At 36.6% G+C, this 14,956-nt stretch overlaps 2 protein-coding genes across 5 annotated transcripts in view; both read left to right on the top strand.

The window, feature by feature from the left end:
* CCDC30 (coiled-coil domain containing 30) overlaps positions 1 to 14,956 on the top strand; it is a 176,464-nt gene that overhangs the window by 1,275 nt on the left and 160,233 nt on the right. For all 4 annotated transcript variants that reach the window (XM_055094523.3, XM_034962696.4, XM_055094519.2 and 1 more), the window contains exons 2-3: positions 928 to 1,081; positions 8,419 to 8,490. In XM_055094523.3, coding sequence (XP_054950498.1) covers positions 928 to 1,081; positions 8,419 to 8,490 — 226 coding nt within the window. The remainder of the gene's footprint in view (positions 1 to 927; positions 1,082 to 8,418; positions 8,491 to 14,956) is intronic.
* Positions 8,509 to 13,039, top strand: LOC129393382 (small ribosomal subunit protein eS1-like). The gene has a single exon (XM_057299203.2). It carries the CDS (start codon positions 10,003 to 10,005, stop codon positions 10,288 to 10,290), a length of 288 nt encoding a protein of 95 aa, XP_057155186.1. The 5' UTR covers positions 8,509 to 10,002; the 3' UTR covers positions 10,291 to 13,039.

Raw genomic sequence — 14,956 nt, 5'->3', positions numbered from 1 at the left:
AATGTTATTAAAAGGTAAGTCTGGTGAATAAAGTGTACACTGTGAATTTAAGTATGGGAGGTAACCCAAGATTAAACTGTACATCACAGTATTATTTTCAATAGCAAAAATCAGAAGCTATCCAAATTTTTAAGTGAGTACAGAAATAATGTTATAGCCATGCTGGAACACAGTACAGCCTTTAAAAATTATCATTACAAGCTGGGTGCGGTGGCTTATGCCTGTAATCCCAGCACTTTGGAAGGCCAAGGTGGGTGGATCACGAGGTCAGGAGTTCGAGACCAGCTTGGCCAACATGGTGACATCCCGTCTCTACTAAAGATACAAAAAATGAGCCAGTCGTGGTGGTGCGTGCCTATAATCCCAGCTACTTGGGAGTCTGAGGCAGGAGAATCGCTTGAACCTGGGAGGCGGAGGTTGCAGTTGTGCCATTAGAGACTGTGCCATTGCCCTCTAGCCTGGGGGACCAGGTGAGACTCCATCTCAAAAAAAAAAAAAAAAAAAATCATTACATTACAAAATCTGTACAGCAATTTACAGAGAAGTGTTCCTGTATAATGTTAAATTTAAAAAGCCAGACAGAAACTTGTACATGTGTTGGTATTATGACTATGTAAAAATGTATATAAATAAAAAGTACTGCAAAGAAATATAACAATACGCTCATATCTCTTGGATGTTAGGTTGAACCACATGAAACCAAATATTTATAAGTAAAAGCAATCAAATATCACCAGTTTTATTTGGTTCAACCTAAGAAAGGAAATACACAGACACACACACGTACACACACACTCACACACACAAAGAAATACACATAGATATTGTTTGCTAATTTATTGGCTTTTAAACATTAATAGAAAATAGCAAAATGTCATGAGAGTACATTTGCTCTTTGTTTTATTACTAATAGAAGTTTTATTTCAGTATCATAATGAAGACCTGGAAAAAGACAAAACATCACAAAACTGCCTAGGAAGAGGAATGGAACAAGTAGCAAAGAAGTTAGGGGTGGCTCATGAAGAGATTCAAAGGCTCACTGATGAACTACAAGTGAAGGAGAAGGAACAATGTAAATTAGGTAAGCTGTGGTTTCAGATGACCATTTCCGATCATGCTTTAACTGTACTGATCTCATCTCAGGGTGGAACATGAGAAAAAAAAAACACTGAGAAAAAAGTCTTTAAGATAAACACATAAAAGTGATGAACAGCCTCATTTTCTACCATGCTAGGAATTTTTGTCAAAGCCCAAGCATATCTACCAAAAGTGCACAACTCGTAAGTGTATACCACTCACCACAAGAAATTCCCAGCCTCTCAGAAGTCCCCTGTGTTCCTTCTTTCTATCTCTACATCCTTCCTCCTCCTTCAGAGTAACTACTGTCCTGACTGAATGCAGTTTCTGCGTTTGACTATATGCAGTATGCCTTCTATGGTTTGCTTCTCCTGCTCAGTCTTATAAGATTCATTCATTTTGTTACACGTAGCAGTTGTTTGTTCACTCTGCTGTTTATAGTATTTCATTAATAAACATACTGCAATTTATCCATTCTACTGATGGACGATTGTGTTGTCAGTTTTTGTCTATTATGAATATTGCTGCTATAAACATTTTGGTATATGTCTCAGTGTGCTTATTACACATTTCTGATTGTGGTAAGAGCAGAATTACTGAATCAAAGGGCAGGTTCTACTTTGGTCTTCCAAGGTAATTATACTAATTTAAGCTTTCCTCAGTTGTATGTGAGATTTTAGTTCCTCCACCTTGGTTTTCAATACTTGGTACTGTCAGTCTTACCAACTTCACCTTTTATGTTGAGTGTATAGTGGTATTTAAGTGTGGCTTTAACTGGTATTCCCTGACTGCTAATTAAGTTGGAGATCTTTTCATATGTTTGTTGTTGTTGTTACTCGTTTGGATATACAACTTTGTGAAGTTCCTGCTCGAGTCTGTTGTATATTTTTCTATTTTATTTATTTGTGGGAGTTCTTTATATATTGTGGATATGAGCCTTTTGTTGGTTATAAATGTTATGTTGTTGTTATTGTTTTTTTACCATAAATGCTAATATTCATCAAGTTGGGTTTAAGTGAATTATTCTTTATGCTTTCTGAGTTTTCATGTTTAAAGCCTTTTCTTCACTACAAGGTTATTGAAAATATTTACCCCTGGTTTTGGGGGGGTACTTTTATTGTTTATATTTACATCTTTGCTTTATCTAGAATTTAGTATAAAAATTTTAAATTATAATTATCTCCTTTCTATATTTTTAATCCGTGACTGATTCTTTTACAAATGCAATATATAGGTTACTTTAGAATCATAAACATTAAAAATGTTAAATGTATAAAACAATAATGATTATGCCTGTGTGATTAAAAACAAATAATAAAAAAACAAAGAATATCAGGATGTAAATTTTTTATAAATACATTTTAAACAGTGGACACAAATAACTTTTCAGAATGATGGAAATGTTGCATATCCCATGTGGGTTGGTGGGTATACAATTGTACATATTTGTCAGAATTCTTCAAACTATACACTTAAAAGGGTGAATTCCACTGCATGCAATTTATTCCTCAGTAAACACTATCTAAAAAGAAAATAAATTTGGTCACATGAGCACGATGAGAAGCAATATTTGCTGCTTGCCATACAAGAAGAAAAAAGGAAAGCAGGATATTCAGTACCCTTAGTAGTTACATTTGGACACAACAGAACACAATCACACAGCAACCTGTTCTATCAGCAGTTGCTCTGTAGGGTAAATCCCAAACGTATCAACTGAAAGCCATCTCCACAGTGAGTCTATTAGGACTGCTGGGAAGCTGAATTAGCAAGTCCTTTTGGAATGTTGTGTGCAGTATCAGTGTGTGCGCCATCTGTAACTTCCTGAGTCATCCACTTATAGCAGAATTTGTAGCTAGGCATGTGTTATATGACAGTGTTTCCCAAGTATTAGCTTGTTTCTTTCAACAAACTCTTTAAAATAAATCCCTTTAGTTCTCTTTAGTTTATTCTTTAGCTCTCTATCACATCATAAAATTTGGATGAAAATGAAAAATTTTTTCAATGATAATTTTTTCAAGAATAAAAAAGAATTTATATAAAATATTTATTCCTCAACAAATTAATATCAAGAAAAAAGATGAATTTTTAAAGATTTAAGAGACTTATTAACCAATTATGATGTGTGGCCTTTATTGAATCCTGATTCAAATTTTTAACATTAATAAAACAATTTGAAATTTGAACACTTGCTAGACATATGAGTTAAAGAATTATTGTTAAATTTTTGTTAAATTAATTTTTTGTTTAAAAAGAGTTCTTATTTTTTAAAGCTGTATAGTGAAATATTCATAAGTGAATGAAATGGTGTCTAGGATTTGCTTCAAAATAATACAGGTCTCTACCTTACACCTACACAAAAATTAATTCAAAATGGATCATAGAGCTAAATGTAAGTTAAAACTGTAAAACTGTTAGAAGAAAACAAGGAAAACATCTTCATGATCTTGGGTTAAGCAGTGATACATTAAATATGACACCAAAAGCAAAAATGAGAAAAACTAATACATTGGACTAAATCAAAATTTAAAACCTTTACAGTTCAAAACATACCATCAGAAAGTGAAAAGACAACTCATAGACTAGAAGAAAATATTTGCAAATCATGTGTTTGATATGGATTTTACATCCAGAATATGTAACAAATTATTACAATTTAATAATTAAAAGACAGCCCAATTTAAAAATGGGCAAAAGGGCTGGGCGTGGTGACATGCACCTGTAGTCCTAGCTACTTGGAAGGCTGAGGTGGAAGGATAGCTTGAGCCCAGAAGTTTGAGGCTGTAGTGGGCGATGATTGTTCCAGCCTAGGTGACAGAGCAAGACCCTGTCTCAAAGAAAAAAAATGGGCAAAGGATTTGAAAAGACATTTCCAGGAAGAAGATATGTGAATGACCAACAAGCACATGAAAAGATGCTCAGCACCTCCCATCACAAAAATTGATAAGTATGTGAGGTGATAGATGTGTTAATTAACTTGATTTAATCACACCACAATATAAATATATAGCAAAACATTACATTGTACCCCATAAACATATACAATTATTATTTGTCGATTAAGAAGACGATGTTCGATACCATTAGTTATTAGGGAAGTGCAAAGCAAAACCACAATGAGCGTCTACTTCATACCCACTAGAATGGCCATGCTAAAAAAGACAGACAGTGACAAGTGTTGGTAAGGATGTGGAAACATTGAAACCCTTATACATTGCTAGTAAGAAGGTAAAATAGTGAAGATACTTTGGAAAACATTTAACAGTTTCTCAAAATATTAAAGGCGACCCAGAAATTCTACTCCTAGCTACCTACCCAGGAGAAATGAAAACATGTATCAACACAGACTTGTATGTAAATGTTCATAACAATATTAGTTACAGTAGCCAAGAGTTAGAAACAACCCAACTGTCTGTCAGTTGGTGAACAGATAAACAAAATGCAGTATATCCATACTGTGCAGAAAGTAGCTAACAGCACACCCGACACTGCTATTCTTAAGAAAGGACTGCTTATAACAGTCACAAGCATCTGGCTGACATCTGGGAACTTGGATTTTGGGAGGGTTTCCACCATTCCTTAACCAATAGTGGCTCACTGTGCCTAAGCTGTTTATACAATGTGGTCCATGCAGAACACCTGCTTTCCTTTAAGAGTCTTGGTATATGCTAGGCAGAAAGTGTGTGTGTGACCAGCCCTCAACAAAACCTTAGGTGATGAGTCTTTCATGAACTTCCCAGGTAGACATTTTACATGTATTGTCACAGTTCACTGCTGGAGACATATCCTTTGTGACTCCACTGGGAGCGGACTCTTGGAAGCTTGTTCCTGGTTTCTTCTGGCCTTTGCCCTATGCATCCTTTCCCTTTGCTGATTTTGCTTTATCCTTTTGCTGTAGGAAATCTTAGCTTTGAATATGAACATATGTTGAGACTTGTGAGTCCTCTTAGCACATCACCAAACCTGGGGGCGATCTTGGGAACTCCTGACACTCATATGATAGAATACTATCTGCCAGTAAAAAGGAAGGAAGTACTTAGACCTGCTACATGGATGAATCTCAAAAACAAGCTAAGTAAAAGAAGTCAGATGCAAAAGATCATATATTGTGTGATTCCATTTGGATGAAATGTACATAAAAGGCAATCCTATAGAGATAGGAAGTAGATTGGCATAGCTGGGCACAGTAGCACATGCTTATGTCCCAACTACTTGCCACTTGGAAGGCTGAGGCAGAAGAATCACCTAGCCTATGAGTTTGAGTCCAACCTGAGCAACATAGTGATGCCCTGTCTCAAAAAAAAAAAAAAAAAAAAAAAAAGGAAAGTAGATTAGTGGTTGTCTAGGGCTAGGTATGAAAATTGGGATTGACTAAGTGCATATGATTTTCTTAATAGGGTGATGGAAATGTTCTAAAATTAGATTGCGATGGTTGCATACCTGTAGATATACTAAAAACCATTGAATTGTCCACTTGAAATATGTAATTTTTAAGGTATGTAAACTGTACCTCAAAGCTGTTAAAAATATAAGAACTGGGGGAAATAAGTGTATTAGGTGAAAATCTAAGGTGGCCTCCAAGAGCCCCACCCCCTGGTATACACACATCTTTTCCCAGTTATTCAACCAAATACAATCTAGATGCTGCTGTGAAGAGATTTTGTAAGCGTAGTTACGGTCCCAAACCAACTGACTTTAAAGAAGGGAGATTATCTTACTTGAGCCTGATCTAATCAGGTGAGCTCTTAAAAGAGTCAAGGCATTTCCTGGCAAAAGAGATTTGAAGTGCAAGAGGGATTTAACATGAGGGAGATTCTTCATTAATGACTTTGAAAAACAAATAAATAATGACTTTGAAGATGGAGGAGACCAGGTAACAAAGAATGTGGGCAGCCTCCAAGAGCCAAGAGAGACCTCCAACTGACAGTCAGTGAGGAGATGGGGACCTCAGTCTTACACCCTCAAGGACTGATTTCAGCTAACAAGCTCAATCAGATTGGAAATGGATTCTTCTCCAGAGCCTTCAGAGAGAAACACAGCCTGGCCAACACCCTGATTTCACCCTTGTAAGACTTTGATCACAGAACCCCGGCACACCGTGCCCGGACTCCTGACCTAGAGAACCGTGAACTAGTAGATGGATGCAGTTGTAAGCCACTAAGTTTGTGGCAATTTGTTATACGACATTAGAAAATTAATATAATATGTAAGGGTATAAGTGAAACAAGATTGACCATAAGTTGGTAATTGTTAAAAGCTGGGTGATGGATGTAGGTATTACCATAACTCTGCCCTAGCTACTTTTGTATATATTTGAAATCTTCCATAAGTAAAAAAGTTTTTTTTTTAAATCGATGCTAACCAGACTTAGAAAGAGACTTAGAAATAGACTAAGAAAGTAAAACTCTTAATCTGGTAGAGAGATCTCAAGAAAAGTTACAACCAATACAGTTTTAGAAATATTACTGGTTTAGGAGGACTGTTGGAAAGCTAAAATTTTCTTTTTTTTCTTTCTTTTTTTAGAGACAGGGTTTCACTCTGTTGCCCAGATTGGAGTACAGTGGCACGATCATCACTTACTCACTGAGTTCCTGGGTTCAAGTGACCCTCCTGCCTCAGTCTCATGAGTAGCTAGGACTACAGGCGTGTAGTGCCACAGTTGGCTAAGTTTTAAATCTTTTGTAGAGAAGGGGGTTTTACTTGCCCAGGCTGATCTCAAACTCCTGGCCTCAAGCAATCCTCATGCCTCAGCCTCCCAAGTGTTGTATAGGTGTGAGCCACTGTGCCCAACGCCAGAAAGCTACAGTTTTCAAGTATCTTCACAAACATGGCAGAAACTAACCTGACCATACAAGTTAATAAATTTGGTAGTCTGCTATTATCTAAATTTGGAGCAATATATTTCACTATGTGTGCTATTCCAAAAATAGTTATTTTTTTCAAATGGCAATTAAGTCAAATGTTTTCAGAACACCTGAAGTCTTCAGAACTTTGAGGTTCATAGAATACAGTTTGGAAGCCCCTGGTTCACATAATAAATTCTGAGCTCTCTTATGTAGCAAATAAGGTCTTTCTGGTTTGGCCTCTGCCTATGTATCCAGGTCATATCCCACACTGTCCTAATTCTCTGCACTACAGACCAGGCAGTATTAGACTATATGTAGTTCCAGAACTACTCAGTGTTCCCTCCTATGTCGTCTCCTTTGTTCTGTCCTACCTCCTATATTACTCGTCTTATTCCCTCTTTCCAGAATATCCTTTCCACCTGCCCTCACTTTACTTTCTCTCCTTCTTCCATAGAGGAATACATTTAGAAAACTGTTCTTTTAGTAAAAACAGAAGCTATTTTTACATCTTTGGCTCAGTGTAAACAGACTTAGGTTCACATCCCAGCCATACAGTTTACTAGTTGTGTAATGTTGAGCAACTTGCTTAACTTTTCTGAGTCTTGTTTATCTCATCTATAAAATGGAAACATGAATATCTACTTTGCAGATTTGTTATGATGGTACATATATCTGGCACTGGTAGTCACTGCTATGGTAACAGCAGTAGTAATAGTATTGCTATAGTTAGGAATGCAGTTTTAGGTGAATCTGGTGGGTTATCCTGGGATTTACTCTAAAGAACTGAGTGTTACGGATGTAATAATAAAACCTTCACAATTGTGCTGATGTGCTCACTCTGTGGTTAGAAGTGACCTGTTATAAAATTCATGTTAGTCTCTTACTTCTGGGAGGTTCTTCATTCTGATAATATAGGCGATCCACCAGCAATATCGCTGGTGATGAGGAGACCGTAGGAGACAAAGGGATAAAACCTGAAGTAGAGAGCCCAAATCCAATAGTCTTCCTAAATATCACTGTGCCATCCTTATACAATTCTTGCATAGCACCAAAAGCTATTTCCTGAAATTTTGTTATTTTGATATTTCTAGCAGCTATTGGCAAAATTCTAAATATGATTGATTGCAGGAATTATTTTTACTTATTTCTGGGTGTAATTTCTTTTTACTAAACTGGTAGTACCATACCTAAAAACTTTCAGCTTTTCCTGTTGTTTACAGTGGTTTAAATTCCTCTTCATCATGAAATCTGATGGAGGAAACTATTAAGGAAAGACAATTACAAGATCAGATAATCAGGGATAGGGCTAAATATAGGGTGCAGTAGGAACTCTAAGAGAGAAGTCTGGGAAAATTCCCTGAGGAGCTGACATTTAAGCAGAAACTCCTAGGACAGTAGCCAGGTGAAAGAAAGTGTTCCAGAGAGAGAGAGTCATTTGAAATTTGATTATTATACTAATCATTTGTTCCTTATACAAATATTTTATTTCTTTTTTTAGATTCTGCACTTAAGAAGGCTCAACTAGAAATTGACAAATTGAAGGAAAATTTGGTAAAGCTGAAAGAAAATGGTAAGTCATTCTAGAAGATATGATGATTATTATTTAGTAGCCAAGAACGGTGGTACACGCCTGCAGTCCCAAAGACTTGGGAGGCTTGGGCCCAGGAGTTGGAGGTTGCAGTGAGCCATGTCTGTGCCACTGCACTCCAGCCTGGGTGATAATGCAAGAGCGCATCTCAAAAGAATAAATTTTTTAAAAAATTATTATTTAATAATAATACATTAAGAAATAATATAATATACATTAATAATATGCTTTAAAATAATATTTAGGAATTAAAATAATAAGTACTACTACTATTATTGCTGTTGCTACTACTGTTATTATTACTACTACTACTACCACTACTACTACCATTTATTGCTTACTAAGTGACAGGTACTCTGCCAGGCACTTCACATGCGTTATCTCTAATCCTCACAACAGTCTATGGCCATACCACCCTGAACACACATATCTCATCTAATCCTCATAGCAGTTCCAAGTAGTGAGTAGTAGTATCCCCATTTCTTAGATAAGCAAACTGAGTCATGGCAAAGTTAAGAGTTATCCAGTAGCTACATTAAGTATCAGAGCTGGTATTTGAATCTTTATATGTCTGACTCCCAAACCTGTGATCAATACAAATCATGCATATTTTACTGGGACCACTGACACCAATATACTTTATAATGCATTTAACAATACTTTATACATATTTGTTCACTGGAAAGCCAGTAGGCTTGAATCAGTGGTGAATTAATCTGACCCTAGCTTGCCTATATAAAAATGCTACCAGTTATCAATAATATAATGAAATTTGACTATTTTAATGGTAACAGCTAAAAAATTTTTAAATACGTTTACCAATTTTTAAATTCTAAAACTACACATACCCTCCTTTTAAAAATGTATGAATACAATTATAAAATGAACACTGCTTTCTTAGTAATTAATAGTACAAGTAAACAGAAAAAAATCAGTAAGGATATAAAAGTCCTAAAAATACTAGCAGTCAACATGACCTAATTGATATTTATAGAAAAATTTACCAGAATACACATTCTTTTCATATACCCATGAAACATTCACCAAGAGGGACCATCCTGGTGGAACTGGAAGTCATTATGCTAACAGAAATAAGCCAGGCACAGAAAGACAAACATTGCATGTTCTCACTTATTTGTGGAATCTAAAAATCAAAACAGTTGAACTCATGGACATAGAGAGCAGAAAGATTGTTACCAGAGGATGGGAAGGAGAGTAGAGGGGCAGTTTCAGCGGGAGGTGGGGAATGGTTAATGGGTAAAAAAAAAAAAAAAAGAAAGAATAAGACCTAGTATTTGATAGCACAACAGGGTGACTATAGTCAATAATAATTTAATTGTACCTTTTAAAATAACTTAAAGAGTATAATTGGATTGTTTGTAACACAAAGGATAAATACTTGAGGAGATGGATAACCTATTTTCCATGACATGATTATTACGCATTGCATGCCTGTATCAAAACATGTAGCCTTTTGGCTCTGTGAGCAGCACCATGGCTGTTGGCAAGAACAAGCACCTTATGAAAGGTGGCAAAAAGGAAGCCGAAAATAGAGTGGTTGATCCATTTTCTAAGAAAGATTGGTGTGATGTAAAAGCACTTGCTATGTTCAATATAAGAAATATTGGAGAGACGCTAGTCACCAGGACTCGAGGAACCAAAATTGCATCTGATAGCCTCAAGCGTCGTGTGTTTGAAGTGAGTCTTGCTGATCTGCAGAATGATGAAGTTGCATTTAGAAAATTCAAGCTGATTGCTGGAGATGTTCAGGAAAAAAACTGACTAACTTCCAGGGCATGGATTTACCCCTGACGAAATGTGTTCCGTGGTCAAAAAATGGCAGACCATGATTGAACCTCACACTGATGTCAAGACTACCGATGGTTATTTGTTTCATCTACTCTGTTGATTTTACTAAAAAACACAACAATCTGATACAGAAGGCCTCTTATGCTCAGCACCAACAGGTCTGCGAAATCCAGAAGAAAATGATGGAAATTATGACCTGAAAGGTGCAAATGACTTGAAAGAAGTGGTCAATAAATTGATTCCAGACAGCACTGGAAAAGAGAAAAGCTTTGCCGATCTATTTATCTTCTCCATGATGTCTTTGTTAGAAAAGTAAAAATGCTGAAGATGCCCAAGTTTGATTTGGGAAAATTCATGAAGGTAATTGTTCTGGAAAAGCCACTGGGGATGAGACAGGTGCTAAAGTCGAATTAGCTGATGGATATGAAGCACTGGTCCAAGAATCTGTTTAAAGTTCAAAATTAAAAAAAAAGAGAGGCCATCCTGGGCCATAAAGCAAATCTCTGTGAAAAAAATGAAATCATACAAATTATTTTCTCTGATCATAATGGAATTAAACTAAAAATTGGTAACAGAAGTAGATTCGTTGGAAATATTTGGAAATTAAAAAGATTTTTTTTTTTTGAGACGGATTCTCACATTGTCGCCCAGGCTGGAGTGTAGTGGCATGACCTCAGCTCACTGCAACCTCTACCTCCTAGGTTCAAGCAATTCTCTGCCTCAGCCTCCCGAGTAGCTGGGATTACAGGAAACTGCCACCATGCCCAGCTAATTTTTGTATTTTTAGTAGAGATGGGGTTTCACCATGTTGGCCAGGCTGGTCTTGAACTCCTGACCTTGTGATCCACCCGCCTCAGCCTCCCAAAGTGCTGGGATTACAGGCGTGAGCCACCGCAACCGGCCTAAAAAGATATTTATAAAAAGACCATGCCTTCAGAGAAAAATATTAAGAGAGATATTATAAAATATTTTGAATTTAAGAAAATGAAAATGCAACAATATCATCATTTCTGTGACATAGCTAAATCAGTACTTAGAGGGAATTTTATAGTATTTAATGTTTATACTAGAAATCAAGAAAGGACTCAAAATAATCTAAGTCTATACCTCAGAAACCCAGAATAAGGTGAGCAGAATAAGAACAATAAGAATATAATTAAATATAATAAGAATAAGAAGAATAAGAACAGAATAAGAAGAGAAAATTAAATCCAAGGCATGCAGAAGGAAGGAGATATTAAAATAAGAGTTAAAATCAACAAAAGTGGCTGAGCACAGTGGCTCATGCCTGTAATCCCAGCACTTTGGGAGGCTGAAGCAGGTGGATCACGAGGTCAAGAGATCAAGACTATCCTGGCCAACATGGTGAAACCCCGTCTCTACTAAAAATACAAAAATTAGCTGGGTGTGGTGGCGCATGCCTGTAATCCCAGCTAACTCGGGAGGCTGAGGCAGTAGAATCTCTTGAACCTGGGAGGCAGAGGTTGCAGTGACCGGAGATTGTGCCACTGCACTCCAGCCTGGCCACAGATGGAGACTCCATCTCAAAAAAGAAAAAAAAATCAACAAAACTAAAGACAGAACCACAATAGAGTAAATCAGTGGAACCAAGAGCTGCTTCTTCAGAAAGAACAACATTGATAAACTTTTAGCTAGATTGGTCATGAAAAAAGAGAGAAGTCACAAATTACCAATATAAAAAATAACAGAATAATTCTACACAATAAAAAGATAATACAGGAATATTATGAATAACTTTATGCCAGTAAATTGATGACCTGGATGACGTGGACACATTCCTTAAAAGACACAAACTACCAAACCTCAGCTAAGAAGAAATAGCTCTAAATCTATTTAAAGAGGCGGAATTTTTAGTTAAAAACCTTCCCATGGGCTGGACATCGTGGCTCATGCCTGTAATCCCAGCACTTTGGGAGGCCAAGGGGGGGTGAATCACTTGAAGTCAAGAGTTCAAGACCAGCCTGGTGAGCATGGCGAAACCCCATCTCTACTAAAAATACAAAAAAAGAACAAAGCTGGAGGCATCACGCTACCTGACTTCAAACTATACTACAAGGCTACAGTAACCAAAACAGCATGGTACTGGTACCAAAACAGATATAGATCAATGGAACAGAACAGAGCCCTCAGAAATAACACCGCATATCTACAACTATCTGATCTTTGACAAATCTGAGAAAAACAAGCAATGGGGAAAGGATTCCTTATTTAATAAATGGTGCTGGGAAAACTGGCTAGCCATATGTAGAAAGCTGAAACTGGATCCCTTCCTTACACCTTATACAAAAATCAATTCAAGATGGATTAAAGACTTAAACGTTAGACCTAAAACCATAAAAACCCTAGAAGAAAACCTAGGTGTTACCATTCAGGACATAGGCATGGGCAAGGACTTCATGTCTAAAACACCAAAAGCAATGGCAACAAAAGCCAAAATTGACAAATGGGATCGAATTAAACTAAAGAGCTTCTGCACAGCAAAAGAAACTACCATCAGAGTGAACAGGCAACCCACAAAATGGGAGAAAATTTTCACAACCTACTCATCTGACAAAGGGCTAATATCCAGAATCTACAATGAACTCAAACAAATTTACAAGAAAAAAACAAACAACCCCATCAAAAAGTGGGCAAAGGACATGAACAGACACTTCTCAAAAGAAGACATTTATGCAGCCAAAAAACACATGAAAAAATGCTCACCATCACTGGCCATCAGAGAAATGCAAATCAAAACCACAATGAGATACCATCTCACACCAGTTAGAATGGCAATCATTAAAAAGTCAGGAAACAACAGGTGCTGGAGAGGATGTGGAGAAATAGGAACACTTTTACACTGTTGGTGGGACTGTAAACTAGTTCAACCATTGTGGAAGTCAGTGTGGCGATTCCTCAGGGATCTAGAACTAGAAATACCATTTGACCCAGCCATCCCATTACTGGGTATATACCCAAAGGACTATAAATCATGCTGCTATAAAGACACATGCACACATATGTTTATTGCGGCACTATTCACAATAGCAAAGACTTGGAACCAATCCAAATGTCCAACAATGATAGACTGGATTAAGAAAATGTGGCACATATACACCATGGAATACTATGCAGCCATAAAAAATGATGAGTTCATGTCCTTTGTAGGGACATGGATGAAATTGGAAATCATCATTCTCAGTAAACTATCGCAAGAACAAAAAACCAAACACCGCATATTCTCACTCATAGGTGGGAATTGAACAGTGAGAACACATGGACACAGGAAGGGGAACATCACACTCTGGAGACTGTTGTGGGGTGGGGAGAGGGGGGAGGGATAGCACTGGGAGATATACCTAATGCTAGATGCTGAGTTAGTGGGTGCAGCACACCAGCATGTCACATGTATACATATGTAACTAACCTGCACATTGTGCACATGTACCCTAAAACTTAAAGTATGATAATAAAAAAATAAAAATAAAAAAGCAAAAAAAAAAATTAGCCAGGTTTGGTGGCCTATGCCTGTAGTCCCAGCTACTCAGGAGGCTGAGGCAGGAAAATCACTTGAACCCAGGAGGCAGAGGCTGCAGTGAGATTGCACCACTGCACTCCAGCCTAGGCAACAGAGCAAGATTCTGACTCAAATAAAAAATAAAACAAAATTAAAAAATAAAAATAAAAATCTTCCCATGAGGAAAACTCCAGGCTCAGATTGCTTCATTAGTGAATTCTAATAAGAGGAATTATTTAAGGAATAAATAATACTAAATTTACATAATTTCTTCCAGAAAATTGAAGAAGAGAATACTTCCCACCTTTTTAAGTGGCCAGTTAACAAAGAAGTACAGAGAGTAAGAAATAACTTGTTGGATAGTAAAATTAAATGCAGTATGTTTACCAACAATAGATTGTTAAATAAGTGACTATACAAGGCATACTTTGCAGCTGTTAAAGACGACATGGAGCCAAGTGTGCACTGACATGAATAGATTTCTGTGATATATTATCAAGTGAATAAGGCAAGTTGTAGAGTAAGATGTGTGGTATAATGTCATTTGGGTTTTTTATTTGTGGAGTGTGTGTGTGTGTGTGTGTGTGTGTGTGTGTACTCAGGACCTCTGTGAGCTGGTATATACTAGTATGGCAGTAATGTTGTGAAGATACTGGAATAATTCTGTGTTGAGTTGTAAGTAGCTGTTGTCCTGAGTCTTCCAAGCATTTCTACCTGCCCTAATTGTCTTAGCTCCTTCTAGCCCCATGTCTTCCCAGCTACTAAACAGATAATATTTAGCACAGCAAAATGTTCTCTAGAACTCTACTTCAGAGCTACATTCTTATAGATGAGGGTACATGCTTAACCAGTTGTTAAATATTTTTAACACAACTTTGTCTGTTTGTATATTACTATAAATATATATATATATATAAATGTCTGAAAATATTTACTATGTGTTAAAAATATTATTTTGGGACATGGTACTAGGTGAAGGTGGGATAAAAATATTCACTTTGAACAAAACTATGTAGTTTGATTAACAAAAAGCCTATGTTCCATTTGTGATCAATAAAATTTGAGGTATTAACACTTTACAATTCAAGACTTACAATAAAGCTACAGCATGGAATTGTTCTA

The sequence above is a fragment of the Pan paniscus genome, chromosome 1 (genome assembly GCF_029289425.2).
Source record: "Pan paniscus chromosome 1, NHGRI_mPanPan1-v2.0_pri, whole genome shotgun sequence".
Taxonomy (NCBI): Eukaryota; Metazoa; Chordata; class Mammalia; order Primates; family Hominidae; genus Pan; species Pan paniscus.
The sequence above is the reverse complement of the archived record's forward strand: the minus strand, read 5'-3'. Positions and strand labels throughout refer to the sequence as shown.